Source organism: Corvus kubaryi, unplaced genomic scaffold (assembly GCF_017639235.1).
Source record: "Corvus kubaryi isolate FWS band 111438036 unplaced genomic scaffold, C.kubaryi_AGA036_p1.0 69, whole genome shotgun sequence".
NCBI classification, from domain to species: domain Eukaryota; kingdom Metazoa; phylum Chordata; class Aves; order Passeriformes; family Corvidae; genus Corvus; species Corvus kubaryi.
The window spans coordinates 2390329-2413133 of record NW_024582057.1 but is presented as its reverse complement, the minus strand read 5'-3'; the positions used below and the strand labels follow the sequence as shown (position 1 = coordinate 2413133).

Genomic DNA, 22805 nt, shown 5'->3' with positions numbered 1-22805 from the left:
CTTAAAGACCACCTAGTTCCAACCTACCTGCCATGGCCAGGGACACCTTCCACTGGACCAGGTTGTTCATAGTCCTATCCAACCTGGCCTTCCACAGCTTCTCTAGGCGATCTGTTCCAGTGCCTCACTACCCCTCTGAGAAAACAATTTGTTATTCCTAGCTCCTAATGTAAATCTCCCTTCTTCTAGTTTAAAACCATTCCCCTTGTTCTATCACTATCTGCCTGTGTAAAAATTACTTTCCCTTTTTTTATAGACTCTCTTTAGGTACTGGAATGCCACACTGATGTTGTTCCTGGAGTCTTCCTCTCTCCAGGTGGAAAAATCCCAGCTCTCTTAGCCTGTCTTTGGAGGAGAGTTGTTTCAGCCCTCTGATCATCTTTGTGGCCCTTTTCTAGACCTGCTCAAACAGGTCTGTATACTTCCTGTGCTGAGGACCCCAGGGCTGGATTCAGAACTCCAGGTGGGGTCTCATAAGAGCAGAGTAGAGGGGCAGAACCACCTCCTTTGATCTGCTGCCCACTTTGCTTTAGGTGCAGCCCAGGGTGTGGTTGGCATTCTGGACTGCAAGCACTGATGCTGTTGGCTCATGTCCAGGTTTTCATCCACAAGAACCCTCAAGTCCTTCTTGGCAGGGCTGCTGTCAATGAATTCTTCTCGTATTCTGTACACATGTCTGGGACTACCCTGACCCAGGTGCAGCACTTTGCACTTGGACTTGAACCATTTAGTTCTTATGGACCTCGTTCTCTAGTTTGTCCAGATGCTGGTTAGGAGACAGAATACAGAATCACTTTTTATTAGAAGGAAAAAACTACTGTTTTACTGTCATGCTCATGCCTCTGCCCTTTAATTGAGACTGTATTTGTCTCAGTATTTGTGTCTGTTGCAAGCTTTTCTGCCTTTTGCTTTGTTGTAAAAATGAGGAGAGGACGGAAAGTATAAGACACAACTCATTACTCAAGGAGTGGACGTTGTCTGGGTATCCAACAGAAGCTTTGATGATATTCATGTTTGGTTATACAAACGGTTGTATTTTCAGATAGACAGACAGGAATTAAACTTGCAGATCTGAAAACATTTATTTGCTCTATATATTTGCAAAAAGGAAAAATCATTGGAACAAAAAAGCTGTGTCTGTTTTCAGGGACTGGCAGGATTCCTTTGAGGCTACCTCTGCTTGCACTTTTATGTACTGAATGTTGCTGTGGCATAGGGGAGAATTCTTTGCACATGTATATATAGCTGCAAATAATTCAAAATTGCACGCTCTTAAACTCCTATGTACATAGAAGGAAAAACACATTTCATGACAACTAGTATCCAGGCTAATCATTTGCATGCAAAGAAAATTCCAGAATTAAGTAGAATCAGTGACACGCAGGCTGGCACTGGTTTTGTCTGAGCAGTAGATGGGAGAGTTCATGTGTTCTGCCTGTGATTAATTTTTGAAGCATTCTGATGGAGGTGGGGAGATGATGAAGGGAAGAAAGCCAGTTTTACCCCCCCCCCCCCCCCTTGCCCCTTTCAAAAAAAAAGAAGGTTACGAAGCTGTAGTCGTGGGGAAATCGAGCTGATCCTGTGGGCTGTTTACCATTGCACTCCCTGGAACATTTCTTACAGCAGCGGGCGCTCTGCCAACCACTGATCCTGGAACTCCTCCCCATGGGGTTTACCCATTTTAGGGCTAACATAACATCCACAGGGCCAGCAATAACTTGCTTGCTGAAGTTTTGCACAATGGAGAAGATGCAATCTTGCACCCTCTTGACCTCTCCACGGTTGCACTGATGGTTTCAGTGCTGGGGATTCTTCATCACTGTCTCCACAGAGGATTTGTGGGAAAGGCAGTCATGCCCTTTGCCTGGAGTGAAGTGGAAGCCACATACATGTGCTTAATTTAGACAATACTGCTATAAGGACATGTATTTTTTGGATTGGTCAATGTTTTTGTTGCAAAATACCCAAGCAGTGTGCATGGCTTGAGCAATTTCAATCCCCTTGTTAACTTTGCTTACCACATTTTGGGAGGATGGACCAACAAATTAAGGAAACATACACTTGTGAAGAGTAGAGAAAAAGTCAAGAATTCTTATCTTTTCCCAAATTCTGCCACAATGAGGACAAAATGCCTGTTTTGTCTATGGGCATTTATTGTCATGGTCATAATTAAAAGACTAGCTGGCAGAAAGGTGTCTAGAAAGGTTTCTGTAAAACTGTCATCCTGTAATATAATGAGTGTATGAGTTCTTTCAGTGCTCTGTTCTACATACTCATTCTTCTGAGAGTTTGGGAGGTGGGGCAGCTTCTTTCCAAGATAAGCTCCCAATTGCTTATCTTTGCACACATAATGCACAGGTCCGTTGAAAAATGCTCCAGTGGAAACACTCCCATTGGCAGTACTTTGACTTCGTGGATAAGATCATGTAGAGACTAGCCAGTTGTTACCAGATGCTGAGGCGCTTGAGGCTGAAACCTCATATGTTTACAGGTTGCTGTTCTCGCTTGGAATTATTTCTGTAATGAAGGTTGAAATTTGGAACTGAAGTGAGGGAATGATGAATGCAAGCCTCTGACTGCGTTTGATGGACACCTCTGGTTTATTACATGTCTTATACTAACATCTGGATTTCTAAGTAGTTGCATCGAGCCCCTGAGAAACTAACTCTGTTCCCTGTGCTCAGCCCAGTACAGGCAGAAATCTTCTTGTGAATGCTTGGAGCTTGAAACACAGAGACAGAAGGGAGATGTGGAAAATAGGGTGGGAGGGGGCAGGGCAGCAGTGAGACAATACTGTGTTGTGTGATAGACAGTGTCATCAGTCAAACAGCTTTTTAACTCAAGTTTAAGAAAATGTTATATTTGTCTTACACTGCTAATAAAGTGCAGAGCAAAATAGATCACATCTGTTACAAGTGTTTATTTATAGAAGTGGGAATATACAGTTGTTTTAAAAATACATGGCTGTTAGTCAAGAGTGTAAGACTAATAGTAGTTGAAGGTATCTTTGCTGTTCCAGCATAGTTTGCAGCTTCTGTTCAGTAGCATGTACATGATGCCTATCAGAGGTTAGAGGTGCCCCAAATTGAAAGCCTGGGCACGTGTCCTCCTCCACACTGGAGCAGTAGGCAATATGGAAGGAATTGCCTGCAGCAGAATTCCTCCCAGGATCTCTCTCCCAGCATGCTGGGCTCTTACCTTTTCCCATGCATGGGCTGGGAAAGAGGGAGATGAAACGTGAACATTGAGAGTACAAACAAATCCCCCTGCTCTGTCAGGGGATTGTTACTGGAGTTTACTTCTCTTTTTTACCTCTGCAGATCTGGCCAGAGCTAGAACTTGTCCTTTCCTCGTCTCCAGTTGTCTTTGGAAGGGCTCATTGAGGAGCTGGCAGAAAAATGGTTTAGGGATACACTCCGACTAGTTTAATTACTAGTCGTGAAAAGCAGTAGTAGTAGTCAGTTCAGTAAATGCTTTTAGTTTCAAAACAGCCTCATGTCCAGGTCCAAACTTCTGCTGTTGTTTCTTGCCAAATTTCAGCACAGTCAGTAGCTATTCATGTTGTTTTCTTAATGGCAAAGGCTTATGTTAGAGATAGTGACTTCCCCAAGGTCTAATCCTCAGGTTTGACTCCCAGTCTTTGATTCACTGCCTGTCCTTGGAGCTAAGACTTGAAAGTTACCACTGGGTAAGGTTTCTAAGTCATTGAGATGTATGTGGATCAAGGGCAGTTTTCAATGTTTTGTTTTATTTTGGTTACCTCGAATAACATAGTTATTCTGTAATAATGAGCTGTGTATATGACTGTAAGATTAGATAGGGGCAGATTAAAATCTTATATGTATTAGTATTGCTCACTGAGCAGTCACACAAAAATTGTTATCAAAGGAAAGTCAACTTATTCTGCAATTTCTGTTGATGTAAATCTAAAATAGTTAAAAGTGCTTTTCAATGCTTGCAGTGAAAAAAGTCTGCAGGACCATATTCTTGCAAGTTTGTGCTTTCTGTGGCTCGACAAAATGAAATGACAGATGTTAAAGGTATTACCTTATTGCAAGCACTGAAAAAAAATTCTCAGATCACCCCTTCTGAAAATAAACACATGTTAATTTTGTTTTTCAGTAGATGGCTTTCGGTACATATTGCAGAATTCAGTGGAGGATCACAGTGGAGATTTCATTGTTTCTGTCAGCTGAGTTGTTCCTTCGCTTCTGGCAAACTTGGCATGCTTCTCTTGATGCCACAAAGTTTCTTGCTGGCCCTTTGGAGGCCTGGCTTTGTGTCATGTCTCTATTTGCTTTGACCTGCTTGCCTTGCAGTCAGGACGCTGCTTGCTCCAGACCCAGCTTTGGCAGTCTCCAGCCGGGGGACCCCGAGAGCCCAATTAGTTTCTTGTTAGAAGAGGAGTGCAAACTATGAACCCATCACATGAAGCTGGTTCCTCTGTTTTCCCCTGCTTTTCCATTGTTTTCCACTGCTTTCACTTTAACAATGTGTGTTTACAAATATCTCCTAAAAATCCTTGATGTTAGAACAGGCCAGTGTTGCACATGTCTTCTGAACACACCCTATCTAAACTGTAAACATTCCAGCTCAGGGATTTAGCGTATCCCAAGGTTTTGTTATCCGATTAACAAAAATAAACATTTTTTCTGTGTCAAGGGCAAATTGTTACATCTGACTTCCTATTCCTGTTTCAGCAGAGACAGCTAGCCAAGTTATCAACCCATTTGACCTCCCAAAAGCTCAATTCCTTTTACTTAGTAAATGCCACAGTTACCAAAAGCCTCCACGTGGTCAGAGAGGAAGATCTATCATTTGTCATTTTGAAGAACGTGCTTTTATTTAATAGTGGTATATTACCTCTTGTCAACAGGATGTTAAAACTGAAGTGCACCAAACTAGTTTGGGTGGAAATTCCTTGTAGTTTAGCATTAGCATACATTGCACAGTCATTAAGAACAGAGGATGTTATTTAGAAAAGCTTTAGATTTTAATCTTAGACCTGGTAACCAGTACTTGGAATTCCACTTGGTATAATTTTGTTGTTTGAATATGTTTTGGAAATGTTTGATGCCAAAACATTCTAGTTCTCTTGTCTGACTGCACTTTGTTTCACTGCATTTTGTGCTGATCAGCTTTGCTGAACTCAGTGACCAGGATGAACATAAAACCTTAGGAGAATCCTGCTGTTGACCTCCTGCAGGACCAGACGTGTCACCCTAAGCCTGTGCCTGCGGCCAGCACCATCCCACTGCTCAGGCACAATAAGCTTGATACATCTGGATCCCCCCAAGATTGAAGCCCACAGGCCTGCCCAGGACTCACATCCAATAGATCTGGTGGAGGAAACTGTGTCTCTCCAGCCTGCCAGTGTTGATAGAGCTGTGTCCTGAACTTTGATGTGTCCTAGTTTCAAGCACAGAACTGAGTGAAAGTGGTGGCTTCTGTGATATGGTCTGACCTCATCCCATGCAGAATGGCTTGCTCCCATCCTCTTGGATTCAATGAGTATTGCGTGGCTCCTGTCTGTATTGAAAAGAGTCAAATACCATGTTTTGATTATGCATTTCAGTTTAGTAACAGGCTGAGTTATTTCTCTTTTAGTTTACATGTTTTTATCTTTAAGTGATCCAAAAGTGCCTTTCCTAGTTCCCTTCAGCTGGGAGTAGCAGCATTAATTTCACCATTAGCTCCTAGATTCCCTGTTCTTGGACTCCCCTGCTTTATAAGAGTGGAAGGGGGGAAAAAACCCACTTTTTTTCCTCTTGCTTGTTCTCAAAAAGTATTGCAAGGAAATACAAAAAGGGTTCCCACAACTGCAGAGTCACATCTGTTTCAGAAAAAAAAAAAAAAAAGATTTGCTATATTCAGTTAATATCCATGGTCTTTTTGCAAAAAACCCCACCTCCTTGAGGCCATATTGACTTTGGGTCACAAGAAATTACTGTGAAGAGCTGGTGTTCTCAATTCTCAAAGTTACTCATACCTCACAGTATTACAGTACAGTAGAGAAGTTACCTGACAAGTGAACTCTCAAAGACTTGTGGAGACTGATACATGTGTGAACTAGTGGTGTTTTGGTTTATTAGAATGTTTTGGAATGATTGGGTGCATGTGATATTTGGGAAGTTGTTCAACGTGTATCTTAAGCATCCTAAAGTACTGGTATAAAAGTTCCTGGCAGAAATCTAGATGATATTCTGAATTACTATGGTCAGTTCCTTGACATTTTTTTTGTGCAAGAAGCTTTTCACTCACTGCATTCCTTTAAAAGTATTTGATATATTTATTTTTTGGTTGCTAGCATGATACGAAAATACTCCATATAGCTACTGCTTCTTGAACAGCAGCTCAAAGTTTTGGGTTTTTTTCCCAGGCATTCCAATGAAAACAAGTGAGAGAAATTGCCTTCGGTGTGTTCTCATGTACCAGACAGCACATTTATTTAGGCTGCTTGTTCTTTAAACAAGTCTTCTGACAATAAAAATTTTACAGTGCAGAAAGCTGTCATGAAATATTATACACCTGACTTTTCTTAAGCCTTGCTCAAAGAGAACAGATATTGAAATGCTTTTATTCGCTCTAATGCTTCAGCTTGGTAGCATATTATGGTAATCCAGAAATGGGTTCTCCATGTAATCAAGTGCTTGCTGTTTTAAGGCTTAGATGTAATACAGTAATTCAGAATATATTAAAAAATGTATTTAAAATGAGACCTTCTATTTGTGGATCTGGTTGCTTTTTTTGAGACCATGATTTCAGAAAAATCTAAGTACTTGTTTAACTTAATAATCTCATTGCAATAAAGCAGAACATTCAGGCTTTGATACACAGGAGCACTTAAACATATGATTAAAATTTGTTCTTGAAGATGAAGGCTTTTTAAAATTGAAGCTTTAATCATATGTTTTGCAGCCTAACTGAATCCCTGCCTGATAAGTGATGCTGTATGGACTGGATAGGTAGCTCTTTGTAGGCAGTGCATATCATAAGGAGAAATGAATGCACCGTGGGTTAGTGATCTGTCTGTGAGACCACAGAAGCTCTAGTGCACTTGGTTCGGACTAATCCTCTGAGCAGAGCTGCTGAGTTTAAAAAAGCTGTCTTAGAAATGAATTTTGAACAACATTATCTTGAGAGAGTTGGAACAGCTAAGGACTTGCAGCCAAAACTGGTAATGATGGCATTTTGCTGAAACTGATAGAAGTGTGGATTTCTGACAGCTGTCTTCACGTGTCCTAATTTCATAGCTCAGTTTATATCTTGTAATTTGACCCCATTATCTTAGTACCACTTTGTTATATTTTTAAAATCTTTCTGTAATTGCTCTTTTCCCCCAAGGGCCTGATTTTTAGCATTGGTTTTGAACACTTGTATTTTTCAAGTAGTTTTCTTTTTCTACAGCAGAATCATGAGTGGACAATGTCAGACCAGGTTTTTGTATAGCACTGAAGTAATTTCATAATGGGTGAAGTATTTGAAAAATCTTTAGGGCGTGAGAAAGAATTACTTGCAGTGCTTGCAAATGTTTCTCCAAGAAAGTTTAGGAAATACCTGGTACACTAAATAAGAGTGTAGCACATGTGCTGTGAGTTTGTTTTAATACTAAATGTCTTTTTTTTTTTTTTTTTTTTTTGTAAAAGGGAGAAGTGCTGTGCTTGGTGTTAGACCCACATGTATCCTTATACTTCTTTTCAATCTCACCATGTGTATGCAAGTTCACATGCCTGGGTGCTGGTTTATGGCAAGCTTAGGGTGTACTGGGGCAGAGGGGCCTCTCAGGTCTCACCCTGCCCACAGGATGGACATGCCATCACATGGGGAAAAACACATTAAGGACCCTTTTTGTTCCATTAATGTTTCCTGGAGCAATGTGTCCTGTATTTGTGCATTTATTGGCTTCCTTTAAACTCTAATTGTAGATAAAAGCATAGAGCCTGACTAACTTCAGCAGAATTTCACACAACTTGAAGTAGCTTCTGCAAGAGGTGTGTTGTTGCAGTTGGACGCAGCATGTGAAAAATGAAAGGATAACTTGTGGAGCTGAACACGCTCCATTCATTCTCCTCCAGCTTCAGCACAGGAGGCTTTAATGATTGTGTGTGATGTTTCTAAGTGGTGAAAGTCACATCCAGACACACCTTTTTTAGCTAAATACAGTGAGTCGGTTGCAGGCGCACTGACAATGTCCTTCTGATGTTGCAGCTCAGGAGACTGCCTGGCTTGTTTGCTCTATCCCATATACAGAGTAACTTCTGTTCTTTGGTAGTAGTCATGGTTTGAGGCAGCTGGGCAGACTCAAGTGAACCTTTGTGTGACTGTAACAAGGATGTTACCTTAAAATTTGTGCTTACAGGGAAAGTTTCAGCCCTAGGTTGCATCGATTTTTTACACCTCTGTTGAGCTGCGGTGGCTTGACCTTGGCTGTGTGCCACACACCCACGCAGGTGCTCTCTCACTCCCATCACAGAGAGTTAGTAGTTTCCACTTCAGGACGCTAATGCCAGGATTTGCAATGGGTACCTGCCTAGAAGCAGGCATTGCAGATACTTGCTGTTAGGAAGTCATTTTCAAGGCTAGACATCAGACAGTGTGGTGTCAGGAGGCCCTGAAGGCAGACAAGTTCTGCATTCCTTCCTGCAGTGCTTGTGTTCTGTTTTTCATATTTCACTCAAAATCTCCATGCTTTCATGTTAGTGTTTCTTCTTGTACTTACCCTTTCTGCCTTGAGCACACACTAATGTTTTCTTGCTTACGGGTAGTGTTGAGATGTTTCAGTGCTACAGGAAAGCACAAAGCTTTGTCACCTCCCAGAGACAAAGCGAAAGTGTCGCCAGGCAGATGAGTGAAATGGAACCGGTGACGGGTCTGAGTGCTTGGCGAGCTGTGGTCCTGGTGACTGTGCAGTTTACACCCCATGGGGCTGACCCTCCATAGCTCACTCACATTGGTTCAGACCTTCTGGTCCTGCCTTATCCTTTGGCATCAGCACCATCAGGGTCAGAGCCAGGGAAGTATGAGTCTCCTTATGAGATGAGCAGCATACAATTTGAGGAAAGATGTCCAATTTCCTGGAAATTCTGTGCAACGTGAAAGGAGTACGATATGCGTGTGTGTGCATGTACGTGACTGGTAGAAGTAGGCAAAAAAAGTGGGTCTTTAGAGTTCCTGAGTGTTTACGCGTACCGGGGCCAGTCTGACTCTTCCTTGCCATGATTCATGCTGGTGCAGGATTCAGACTAATACATTTCTCTGGATTAGAATGCCCTTGAGATGTATTCATCTGTATTCCACAACATCTCATGGAGCCTGTTCAGTGGAAGTTTTTTTGCAGAGTTAAGGTGCTGCACTACAGTTTTGGTGACACATTTCATGCTTTGTTTGGGATGCTTTCCTAAACAGGTTATTTGTGTTTATGAGCATGAAAGGGGAGATTTTAATGCTTAATAATGTATTTTATTTGTATGAGGGTCCATTGTTTTTCAGAAACCTTCCATTTACTTTAATTTCTGATCACTTTTCTACATATAACCAAATTTGGAATGGTCTTTTCCTCTTTGTTACTAACTCATTCTTCAGTGACTCCCTCTTCCCCTGCACGACACATACATCCAAGATGCTTTATTTTCAGGCTAACCTATTGGCAACTCACTTGTAATTACAATAGGAATTTTAATCCTCTGTAAAGAGGACTGATGAATGTGTAATTAACTAATGACAGTCTGTGGGATAAGCGTAGCAAAGTGAAAGCCATAAAAATTCAGAGCAGCTGAGGTAGAACTTCATGGCTTCCCTGCAGCACCTGGAAAAGTGAGTTCTGCCAGGCTGGTAAAGTTGAGGAGATAGTTGGAAAGCTTGTGAGAGGACAATGCATTTTGAAGCGTTGGGGAAGAACAGGAGGAGTAGAGGCTGAGAACTGGAGGAAGATGTGTCTTTCCCCATTGATTCTGTCATCTGATCTGATGATGATGAGAATGAACCTCCCCTGCAGACCTGATTTCAGAGCCCAGCTGCAGTTGGATGGGGCTACCCTTCTCCATAGCCCTGAGCTCTTCCCCTGGCATGTGTCCCCTGGCAGGAGTAACAGAAGTCCCAGTTCTGATGGGCAGATGGAAGGACCAGTGGGTTGGGTTGCTCTGGGAAAAGGAGCTGGCCAAGCAGGCTGTGTCTGCTCTCCCTTTGACAGGCAGGTGTTCAGTGCTAACAGGATGGCTTTGCCTGTGCCAGCCTGACCTGGAGAGCTGCTTGTGGACAAGCTGGCCTCTCAGGGAGCGTGGAAGGAGTGCTCTTCCTGGTACCCACAGTGTTTCCTTTAAGGGCTGAGCAGGCAAGACATGGAGCTGCCTCCATGTCCTCTGATCCTGTTTGCTTCGTTTGATGAACTCCGATGGATTTAATGAGGCTGCGGTGAGGTGAGCCAGCCTGGGCTGTCTGGGGGTAGATCCTCTGATCTGCCAGGCTAGCTTGGTGTTGTTTGCTGGAGATTTCCACAGGGTGCTCTGCCTGTTTTAGGGAGAACCTCAGCTGTGCTCTGGCATACTGGTGTGAGGGAATGGCAAATGTGTGGTGGGACAGGGAGCAAAACTGAATTTAACCTACAGTCTTCGGGGACAAGGGTTATCATCAGTGACAATGGGATATCATAATGAGTCCCTACAGCCAGCACACTGTGGCATTAGGTTGCTACTAGTGAAGAGCCGTGTATCAGGAGTCTGCTCGTCACTGTCACACTGAGTGCTGGATTTAGACCATCTAAAATTATCCCCTAGCCCTAAACCTCAATCATACACCTGAATCTTCCTATGGCTGCTTAGTGCGGCCTGCGTGCAGGGTCACAACCCTTTTAGTTATAAGAAGAACACTGACTTTTGAAATAGCTGTATCCATTTTATATCTGTTCCCACATCCCGAAATATTCCTACGTGTTCTTTTGTGCATCCCTCCTTTTAACATTGCTGCCTTTTATTGTATAAATGAAGACATTTCAGATTAGTGCAGAGTCAGAGTGAGTAGCTCACCTGTACAGACACGGCTGCTGTTGAAAAGCAACCTGAGTAAATGTGTTACAACTCCCCTAAATACTGAGATAACGTCTAGCGTGTAGGTTTAAATAACAGGTAGTTCTTGATCTGCCATAGCATTTCCAGTGACTCAGTGTTCCCCCCCACCCTGCTGCAGTAATTATAGAAAATTATTGCAGTTCCTGACTCAGAGAGAGGCTTCCTTCTGAGGCTTCTGGCCATGCTGGAGCTCCAGCTCTGCAGCTGTATGGAGCAAATTGTGAAGGGCATCACAGTAGCAGGTCCCAGGACTGCAACAAGAATATGTGGGAATAGCATATGTTTTAAACTAGTGATAGCAAGCCATAAAAAGATAGTTTGCTTTGGATTTGTGGTCAGGAATTTGGTTGCCAGAATCTTGGCCATGACTCTCGTATCTCTTAAAACCATGTGCTTACAAGAGAGACATTCCAAGGTACAAATCTGATGGCTTCTCTGACAAGCAAGGCTAGGAAACTGCAAAGTATAAAAATTAAAAAAGGGTAAGTGTGCTCCCAGATTTGTTGTGATTTTGTGGCTTTTGAAGAGAATATGTCTTCCTGCAGATTGTGGGAGCATAGGGCATGAAGCTTAGGGGACAAGCCTGAGGATGGGCTCAGCTGGGAGTCAGGTTATGAGGTGGGAGCTGCAGGGAAAGGTTCCACAAACTCCAAGAGCCCCATCATTCTCCCCCTAGGGAGGAATTCAGCAGGTACTGCAAGTCAGCATGTCACATATGCATTGACTGTCTGCAGCTGCCTTGGCCACTCTGGGAGCCACAGAATGGCAGCAGGGTCATGCTGCCAAATGTGACCTGACAGCCCTGCCCAGAGGGTGCTCAGGACTGCAGGGGAGGCTAGCAGAAGTGGACCAAAGGGCTCAAGGCTCTGGTTTGCCTCATGAGATGTTAGATCTGACAGGCACCTGAATTGGTCTTGATTAGTTTCATGTTCATGCAGCCTTCATTTGTGATGCATGCTCTTCAGATTTACTAGAGTTGCACTCTTGGTGCTGCTGCAAGCAGCTGTGCACAGCTGGTTATCAGGCTTCTGCTTGTAAAATATTCGTGAAGGTCTTGCCATCAGCAAAGTGTATTCAGAAGGAGGTCTGTGGAAGTTGGGCCAAGTTTCTTAGAGGTGGGGATAGATTTTCCTGTGCCTTAAATACTGTAATGAACTCCACTGTCTGTGCTGAGGTGAGTAAAATCTGCAAAATGGATTTCCATTGTTTCAGCTTAAGCACAAGGATTTTCTCTTTAATTCCTTTTCAGTGTCTTTACTGTGTAAGAAGGAGGGTCTTGAGATTTTTTATGATTATGGTGCAGTGTTTTCAAATGCTTAGGCCAGAAAGCATTACATGCAAGCATGATATTTCCATTTGCTGCTCATCAAAGAATAGAAGTTTCATCCCCAAGCACTGCGGTGTGTAGTGAAAACATGGCTCTGCTGAGCATCTCCCTGTCGAAGTGCTAGTGCACTTAGTTCTTGGTTCACAAACATCAGGTAGATGCCTCAGGGGCCTATGAAATAAATAGAAGAGCTGGATGCCAGGAAGTGGGATGCACAAAAGCTACTTTCTGGCATCATTAAGGCAATGCAAGGAAGAGGACTGCACATTAAATGCTCTTACTAATTTAGTTTTAAGCTCCAGCCCTGCATGAAGTAACACATGCAATCTGAAGCCCTTTGGATTTAGATGCCTTCACCACCCCTCTTGCAATAGAGTGCCAGCTCACTATCTTAGTGACAACTCATGGAGAAGGTGGAGTTCATGGTACCCACCACCTACATTACAGACTAAATGTTTGAAGTGCTTGCCTAGAATCTGTTCTTGTCTTGCACTGCCTAGGGGAGTTCCCAAGCCACCAACTGGAATAGAAAGTGGGAGTGGAGACACTCACTGGAGCTGTGTGGGTGCAATGAAGACTGAAAGATCCCATTTGGGTGGGAGGAGTATGAATCTGAAACCTATTCGAAAAGGCAGAGTGATATATATATATATATATATAATGCCCCATCTGTGTGAGTTTTGTTTTGTGTTTGTTTGGTTTTGTCCTTTATTTTGATGTCAAGCAGCCTGGCTGAGGTGCTTTGTGCCAGCAAGGTGAATGTTTTCAGAGAACCCAGCCAGTTCAGGTCTTTTGAGGAGGTGTGCTCTCTTTGTAAATTTTGAATGGCCTGAAGTTGAGACCGGCCCCAAGGTGTTGAGCAGTACATTTGGGTGCACAGGTACTTTTATGGATCTGAGATGTAAATTCTCAGAGCAGTGGAAGTGACTGCATGGCTTGAGCAATGTTTCAGCTGCCGATTTATATTTTCAGGCTGAGTGGACCATTAATGACTGAATGGGCTCTGCTGGGAAGGCTTGTCCTCACACCATGACAGCAGACGAGTCAGAAGTTGGAGAGTTAGCTCTGGAGCCTCTCCTCACTTGCAAGCTATGTCTCTGTGAATATTCCCTGGATAAGATGACCACTCTACAGGAATGCAGCTGCATCTTTTGTACAGCGGTAAGATCTGTCAGTGCCTTTACATTACAGAAGCAGCGTAATGGAAGATGGAGAGAACTGTGAGATGGGATTGCTTGTCTTGTACAAGAAGCATGTGTTACCTATGTTGACACAGGATGCTTTTCTAAAGAGCATTTGGTGTTAGCCTGTCTTGCCTTATTTAGAAGATTTCTCTTGTCATTTTGCTTTTGATAATTTGTAACTCTAACATACGTTCCCATAGCAAGTAATAGTAACACCCAGTAATAAAGGGGGAAAAGATGCAGTGTAGGAGTGTTGGAGAACATACACAGTCTGCATGCAATCTCAGTATTTACCTTTTTCTGAAGCAAAATTTTGAAACATCATAGGATAGCTGTGAGCTTTTGTTTCCCTGCTATCCTTTTCTGAGTTCTCAGAGACCTTTAAAGTCTTTTATATAACTTCTAAGGGCAATCAGAAAACCTAAACAAAAATGAACCTTGGCCTGTTGAACTTTTGCCTCTGTGCTGCAGAGATGTTGCCCAGGTCATGCATTGCTTATAGTTGTCAGTAAAGACTTTCTGGCCTGCAAATTCAGATCAAATAAAGCTGGTGGAAATGATGGAGGCAGAGTTTGAATGAGCCGATAAAAGCCCTGCAGATAGTAGTACTCTTCTGGTGTCTTTGTCAGCATGGGAAAAATGGACCTAGTTTCTCTGGTGGTAGTGCCTTTGATGTACCTGACTAATGGATTTTGGAAACAGGTCAGAATTCACTGGAGGATGTTGGTGTGGTGTTTTGTTGTTGCTTGTTTTTCATTTGTTTGCTCGTTTTGTTTTGGGGTTTTTACGGGGGGGGGGGTGGTTTGTTGTTTTTTTTACTCTAGAATAAATGTACTTAGTTTTATTTTTTAAAAACAAATTCTGGATAAGCATCAAGCAAGTATGTTTAAGTTTTACCCTTGATTCTTTGAATTCGTGGAAGAAATTTGGTATTTGTGAAGCCAGCTAGGGTGAGAATATTTTCACTTATGCTGAATTCAGGGTAGCTTAAACAGGATGAGGATCTAGGTGTTGAGTTTCAAGAAACTAGGATAAGATTGATTAATATGCATTTCAACCTGAACTTCATGAAGTTTGTTTTCCATACTGACTTGCACAAAACATTTCTGTATTTTAGTTTGTAACAAGTTTTAAGAGCATATACCTAAAAGGTAGGTGTAAAGATACTGCTATAAATACAAAAAAATAAAATTGGAAAAGTTGATACTTTCACCGTGGTCCCATGCCACTCCTATCCAAGAGCTCAGTGTCTCTGATTTAGTAGCATTAATAGTACATTAACCTCAGTGTTAGCTGGGCAGAGTAACCCTTAGGGAAGAGTGGGCTGCTGAGGACTGTGCCAGGACTCTACACTCCTCCAGAACACTGGCCAAAGGGGTCACTGATGGCTGGGGATGTTGCTGTCCCCCCCCGTTGGTGCCACAGCTGCCACCACATCTATACACCTCTTACTTGGCCAGCGCCAGGAAGAACATCCACTGTGAACTTGGTGCTCCTGTGCTGTGACAGCGACATGGAGAGTGCAGTCACGGTGATTTGGCACCTGTGCAAACTTCTCTGGCTTTGTGTGAACCAAGAGCCAGCCACGAGTGAGCCCGAATGCAGCTGGGAGAAGCCTTTAGACATGCTCTATTTATTTCAGTGGGCGTAATATGTCTCAGTTGTGCTTATGCTCCAAGTCCAGCCTTTGACTGTTGTCTGTGTCCAAACATCCTCCGATGGATGTGTCTGAGCTGATGCATGCTCCGACATGTAGATCTTGCATCCTATAAGAAATATGGCTCTGGAAACTTTTAACCTGACTCCATGGCTTTCTGTCTTGAAGCCAAAGCAGTTTCTTGGGAGGCCATATGAGTTGCACTTTTGGGCAGCCTCCAAAAAGCCATGTCAGGAGCAGCTTGACACGGAGTGCTGGGACTTGCATGGGGGATTGCTCGGGGCACAGCCTGCAGCAGCTGTACTGGTGTGCCATGCCCTAAATTTCCTCTCACCCATGCCAGGACATCTAGATACCTTCACACTGCACTTAAGAAAGATGTTGGGGTAAGAATACCCACTGTGAGCTATGGGATTGAGCCCCTCTTAGTTTTTCAGCTAGCAATGCTCTCAGCTTGTATAGCTTATTCTTCTATCACTAAGGGTAATTTTATAGATCCAAGAGTAGTATTAAATTTGAAATAGAAAAGGGGTTGACATGGATATAATAGATTCTGATCCAATAAGCTGAAACCATTGCTTTTGTTAATTTTTTGTTCTATTACATGTGAGGTCTTTTTTTTCCCCTCCTAACTGTAACAATGGTGCTGCAAGTATGATTGTTTTTCACTACAGCATTTATGGCTGTGGAAATAATTGGAAATTGTTACTATTTAGATATCTGTGGGGGTGAGGATGTATTTCCTTTCCATTTGTAGCCTGTAAAACCAAGGCATTCAAACTACTTAGAATGGTGTACAGCGATTTTTTCAGCTTAGAAACTCTTGCAATAAACAATATATCCCATAAAAGCTGTGTTCTAGCCAAAGTAAGTAAACTGTGCTTTAGAATGTGCATGTTTGCATTTTGGTGGAATGTTGCTAGTAGGGCAGGAGTTTTTCAAATAACTGTAAACATTTTTACTCTCTCTGTTCTGAGCAGAAAAAGCAGATGGCTTGCAGAACATACTTGTCATCTTACTTGGTAGCCCGATCAGGTCTGAAGAGACATCAGCCTTGTATTTTTCCACATTTGTTGCACTTGGCATAAGACTCCACTGCAGTGTGAGATAAAGCACACATTTACACATCCCAAGAACTTGGAAATGGCTGTAGTGTACCTAATGACTTGGTTTCAATGTGTTTGGATGTATATTAGTTTTGAATGAAAGACTGATCTCTGAAGATGGTTGGGCAGGGATGTGAGATAAAATATATCTGCGAAAGTTTTAGAGGACTGCACTTTACATTATTCAGTTCATTTCCTGTATCTATAAAACCTTTGCAGAGTACCATGCCATGGTGCACACTTTTACATACGGATATTCAGCTTCAGTACTGCTCAAGCTGCATAATTTTACGGTACTTGTCCCATTTCCAAAAGGGGAGGGGGTCTCATCTGTTCCTCATACTGCTCATCTTGTTCCTTGTTTTGAAGGGGGGATGTCCTTCTTATCAGCAGTCCCTTAGGTTTACCTTTTGTTGCAATTTTTTGTTCCTTGGATGTGCAACTACTCAGGTTTTTGCCCCCGTGGTGGTCATGGTATTTTCACATATGTATGTGAAATAATTATACACTGTGTCGACCACACCATAATGGTGCTAAAAAATACAGTATTTTAGTGCACTTTAGTTTATCTGGGTCCAAAGCAGACAAATATTAATTACATCTTGATTGATCCACTTACAGAATAATACTTAGAATATTATACTTATCTCTAATAAAATTTCCTAAATCCTTGCTTCCTCCCTCCGTGCCTCACTCAGGTAAGACTCAGGTGTGCTCTGGTGGGGCAGTGCCAGGAATGGACAGGCCACCCTCCCTGCTTTGCCTTTGCACTGCACACTGGGTGTTGCCCAGGCTTTGGTGCTCGTTAGACTGTCTGGAAAGTGTGCATCTAGGAGACTCCTACCTTTTCAAAGCATGGCTGAAACTGGGAAAGCAGCAGGGGGAGACAGTGAATGATGTGATCACGTGCATCTTGCATCCCCTTAGCTAGAAATGCCCTGGTGTCTGGCACAGCATAAACTACCCTTTGGAAGTGCTAGTGAGGAGTGCAGGACTAGCAGTAACACTGGGAATAACAAGGGCCCTATGAAAGACTTGGTGTCAGTCTGTAGCCTGTATGCAGTCATGGATGTGAGGTTTTAGCAGGTGTGATAAGATTGCCTTGGTGGCAGTGGTGACAGAAGGGAACCTGTGCTGTTGCCAAAACGTGGTCTTAGGGGTCAGTAAAAAACCCAGGGTTGGCTTTTCTCTGCAAACCAATTCTTTCTGGTTTTGTCCTTCCTCCCGTCCTCCTAGGAATTTCAGAGCCCCAGTGACAGGTGAGCAATAAATGGGATTGCTGCTATTTATGTCAAGCAGCAGCTTATGTTCATCTATTTTGTTTACTGGCACAGGGTTTGAGATGCCAAAGACAACATGTAACAAACTGGAAACAGAAGATGCTTTCGAGTATGTTATTCTGTACTGTTGGCACAGGTTTATGCAGAATTAGCACGATTCACCCCTTTTTTTTTTTTCCCCAAGCAAATTCTTTGTTGAGTCTTGTACTTCTGAGAAGTGTATGAGGCAACTGGGTTACAAAATGTGCTAAACAAATACCACGATGATCTACCTGTTTGTTATTTTGATGCACACAATGCAGTCCAAATGAGATTAAACTTCATGCAGCCTTAAAAGGAGAAGTCAGCATGTAAGACTGGGTAGCTTCTGTGCTGTCTTGTGCTCTTACAAGTTGGAGGTGTTCCAAAGGCAATTGGAGAACAAGATTTTCTGCCTCACTTTTAGCTATGTGTGACAGCAAGGCTAGGGCTAGACATTGGGCTAAAAAGGCTCCTTTGCTGCAGTGGACAGCATGGTGCTGTGGGCAGCTGCCTGCCTGGGCCTTGAGGGGCTTCAGCCTCAGAAAGAGGCTGCTGCCAGCTGCTTTTACTAGAGGAGAAGAAGAAACTCTTAACAGAAATAGCAGTTTCTCTGTTGGTACTTCATCAACAGGGCACTCTGAGGCTCCTCTGCTTTCCTTAATCTTAAGAACAGCTGTGCATTGTCCTGCCTCCTTTGGGTGGCTGAATAGTAACATTTTGCCCTTAGTGCTGTGAAGTTTCAGATTGTTTGTGGAGGGGAGCACTGAAAAACTGGAAAAATTAATGTGAAGGGTCTTCAGCAAAAAAACATGAGCAGAAAAGTCTGAGAGCAGAGGAGACTGAGTAGATGAAGGACTAGGTAGAGGCAGATGGCAAAAAGAATGGGATACCTGCTAAGTGAAGCAAATGTATATGAATAATCCACTGAAATAATACTTAGTAAAACTTATGAGTAAGGGAATATTTGGATTTGCCATCATCTAGCCAACACTGGGTTTTAGTATTGCATCTGTTTCTTTGTGCTAATTTTCAAGAAGGGGTTTGTTCTCCTCTTTTTCCTCCTTTTCTCCCCATCCTAGGAGAAACCTTCTCACGGCTGCACCAGAACACTCACTACCTTCTCCTCTTCCTAAATATACCTTGTGCTGCAATGCCCCACTTACTTATATAAAGCTCACCTCAGATTGTTTTCCATTTGGAAGTGTTGACGTTTGGGATTCTTTTTTTCCCAGCTCGACATTTGAAATGTTTCAGAATAATTCTGTTTTCAAGTTGAGAATTCCTACACCTGCTAATATTGGCACTGAACACAGAGCACGTCTGTAGTAATTTAGATGGTTTAAGATCTTCTTGCATGTATTTCTGTGCAGAGTAACACCAGAGGCAGAGTTGGGATACCAAAAGAGCACAGATTGCCTTTTGATGGATACTAGTATTCAGGAAGAGGGGACTGCATGTTTCTGAAGTCACTAGAGGTGGCAGTCTCTGGATGGTGGTCAAGGGAAGACAGGGGAGGAAGAGGGAACGAATGTTTTAATGACAGCATTGCATCAATGAAATTGGTGTTATCTGCATTTAACCAGTGAAGAAGTCAATGTGAAGTAAGTTGTCAGTGCCTCAAAGTGCCACAGTAACTGAGCCAGACTGGGACATAAGCCTTATGGTCATGTCTGTTTTGTAGCCGTTGGTAAGGCCAGGTTTGGCCTGACATGGATTCTTGGCAAGAGAAATTATATTTGCAGCTGGTTACATTTTGTGAAGGGTGAATTTCTCTGGTCCTGTTCTCTGGTCCTTTTTTGTTTGGTGGTACCACATGGCAACCATTACCAGGAACCTTTCATGATTTTTATGAACGGCTGCCAGGATGTGTTGGGCCATGAGTAAACTGGTTTCAGACCGTGCTTCTGAGCAGAATTTAGCACCACTGGTAGATATTTTGGAACAAAGCTGATGACAGTGTATTTCTCAGGTACATTTGAAAGATCCCATAAAAAATACGCTCGTCGACCAAGAGGAGGCAATTATGTTCTGGTCCATTGTCATGGTTGCTTGGTGTTTTCACTTGGTCGTGACAAAATAAAATGCTTGTCAGAGATGTTTTTCCTTCCCTTATACTGAGCCATGAGCTGACTGTATGTTCTTTGAAGCTACAGGGGCATTTTTTCACTTCCTTTCAAGCGTCTTTCCTGATAAGGCTCTTATGTGGCCTGATCTTCTATCCATTTGATCTTCTATACATTCATGTACCACTGTATCTGGTCCTTAGCAGTTAAAACAGAGACTGGGCATTATGCATAGTTCATTGGAATTTTGTTTCTCACTTGAAACCGTGCCTATTATAAGTTTATCTGTAGCAAATTAAGAAATTACTGTTTTTGTGGTGTAGTTTCTAAAAACTTTCTTTAATTGGAAAAGCCTCACTTTTTTTTCCAACTGAAGTGCAAATGCCTTCAAGCTGATTGCCAATACACTTGTTTAATCTAGTTTTAAGACCTGCTGAGAGATACTTGAGAGACTGCAGGAGTTTGAGTACCGCATATTGAAAGTGACTGATCCCTTTTGGAGATTGAACACACTGAAGTGCAGATGTCGTGGCAATGATGAAGATATTATTAAACATTATATTGATCTGCCATAAGCACTATGAGTACTGTCTGGGGGGGTGTATTTATCTTAGTACACGGTTGATTTAGATACTGGGTAGATCAGGTGGTTAAATGTAGGTTCTGACGTGAACTGTCACACTGAAATTAGTAATACTAGATTGTGTATGCACCGAAGGACAGGTAACATTTCTAGAACATAAGAAATAAATGAATGTTGTTTTACCGAATAAAAAGTACATAACCATGGCCCAGAACTAAAATAAAAACTGAATGCCTATCTATTCATCTGTTCTGAATCATGAGACACTCTGGAATGTCAACTGAAAAGTTAAGTATCCTCTCCATATACAGTATTTCCACATCCCTCCCTCAAATCTGGAGTCTGTAAAAAAGCTAAGGCTAAACAAAACCCAAACCCCAAACAAATACAGTTTTGTGGACAAATCTGGAAGGGAGATTTAACAATTTAAATAATTCCTGTGGATTTTAAGAGGGAGACCTGAATTTTTCTGTTTTTTTTTTTTTTTTTTTTTTAAATGGAAATTGTCTTCAAGTTATATGTTAGAAGGAAAGACCTTCTTGTTTTGGCAAGATGCCTTCAATCATTTTGTGCGTTTTCACATTTAATAGAGATCATGGCCTAGTACTGTCTGGGAAATACTGCAGATCTATTCTTTACCTTTCCATAATTGAATTAAAGACAAATACCCTTAGTTATCCTGCACCAACTGCTACAGAGTGGCTGGCAGCAATATCTGTGGCATTCAACAGGAAAAAATGCCAGTGTTTTCCATTTCTTTCTTCTTCCTAGCCATCCCTCCATGTTTCTTAATAAAGGTACCTGTTCAGTTTTGCCATATCACATATGGGGTTTCTTTTATGCTTTTGCATCCAAACTAATGAGACTGCATTTTGGGAGCTGAAGAACTGTAAGCAGGTGGGAGAGGAGCAAGGTAATGGAACATGTCTGGGTACTTGAAAAGCAGTATGTAGGAATGATTGAGATCCATCTTTTGTCTTTGATACATAAATTATCTGAAAGTGGATTTGAATAGAAGCTTCAGATTTCACAGTGAAAGGTATGTAGTACCTTTGTCACATCATTACCTAGCAACATAAGACTGAAGTTATACTTTGAACTCATTTTTATGTTAAAATGCAGAACTGTTATGATCTCTTTGCAGAGTAAATACATTTCCAAACAGACATATTTTTCTTGGTCAGTACATTAAAAATCCCCTCTGTACGATATACTTGGGGGGAAAAATAAGTTGAAGTTAGAGCAGCATGCAGAAGTGTTGAAATGAAAAATCAATGAACAGCCTGAACAGAATTTTCTTTCTGGGGCTTGAAGCTGACCACGGAAAACACTTCTGTTTATTACTGAAGAAGGAATCTTTTCTATTACTAGTTTGTCCATTCCTAGATTAGGCTTTTCAGTGTATTTTTAAAGATGCTTCCGTCACATTTCAATGTACTCTTTCAACAAACCCTTAGCTCCAGGAGGTGAATGTGTACTTGGGGCATTAGTAATTATTTGCCTAAATCATAATATTTCGTACAAGTCTTGCAAGATAAAAAAAAGATGCATATATGTTGCATGATAATTTTATCCAGGTACTTTATAGGCCTTAACTTACTAGATACTCATGAGTAGCATTTTGTAAAGTAGGTAACTGGATATTGATCTTATTTTATTAAATAGAGGAAGGTGATGGCCTGAAAGACAAAACCAACATAAGAGGAAAAAAATCTTGCCCCAAAAAGCTTTGACAGCAAATTACTGGAAAAAAATATCATTATACATTATGAATCTCAGGCAGAGAAAAAAATACTTGTAGTCCTCTTTTGACTGAAATTGACAGTAGTCCAGCAGGAGCAAAACGTGCTTTGCAAAGCTAGATCAGCATCAAAACATTCTGCTAGGTGTACTGAGTTTTACTAGTGGAATTACATTATTGCATTTGATTTGATCCTGCTTACTTGAATGCCTCAGGATTTTATTATGTTTCCCAGAACACAGATATGTACATGATAGAGTTGCTCAGTAGGGAAAATCTGAGTAAACTGTATGTAACTGATTAGAGCACACTTGCAGGTATGGGAATAAATGCTACTTGTGTTGGTGTCTGCCTTTTCTTTGAGGGGTGAACACAGTGGAATCAAGCCTCCAGTGTGTGATCTGTAGTCAGCAGGATTCTAACCTGTTCAGCAAGACCTCAGTAGATTTTTAGTTTGTTGTCTCAACCATCTGCCTCGGCTATGTGACACATTCATGGAAACTTTGCTGGCTCTGGCCATGGAAAGTAACAGGATGGCGTTAATGTCACTGTAAGCCACGGATCCTTAGATGTTGAGGTCACTCCAGCCACTGATTGCTCTCCATACTCAAAAGTCACCACACTGCAGGAAAATGGTGAGAGAGTGTAGCCCAGGGTGTTGAGACCTCCTGATTTCTTGGATGTCAGGATTAAGACCCTTTCAGGCAACACTTTGTATCACAGAAGACAGAGCATCTTGATTTTTCCTTCCCTTTGAAGAGCAGTTAAATAGCATATGTA

At 42.0% G+C, this 22805-nt stretch overlaps 1 protein-coding gene across 3 annotated transcripts in view; it reads left to right on the top strand.

Moving 5' to 3' along the window:
• Positions 1 to 22805, top strand: part of RNF144B (ring finger protein 144B) — a 96911-nt gene that overhangs the window by 46926 nt on the left and 27180 nt on the right. For 2 of the 3 annotated variants that reach the window (XM_042049060.1, XM_042049059.1), the window contains exon 2: positions 13363 to 13551. The exons of the other annotated variant lie outside the window; for it this stretch is intronic. In XM_042049060.1, the coding sequence (XP_041904994.1) occupies positions 13387 to 13551 (165 nt within the window). In that variant the 5' untranslated portion in view covers positions 13363 to 13386. The remainder of the gene's footprint in view (positions 1 to 13362; positions 13552 to 22805) is intronic. 3 annotated transcript variants of the gene reach the window in all.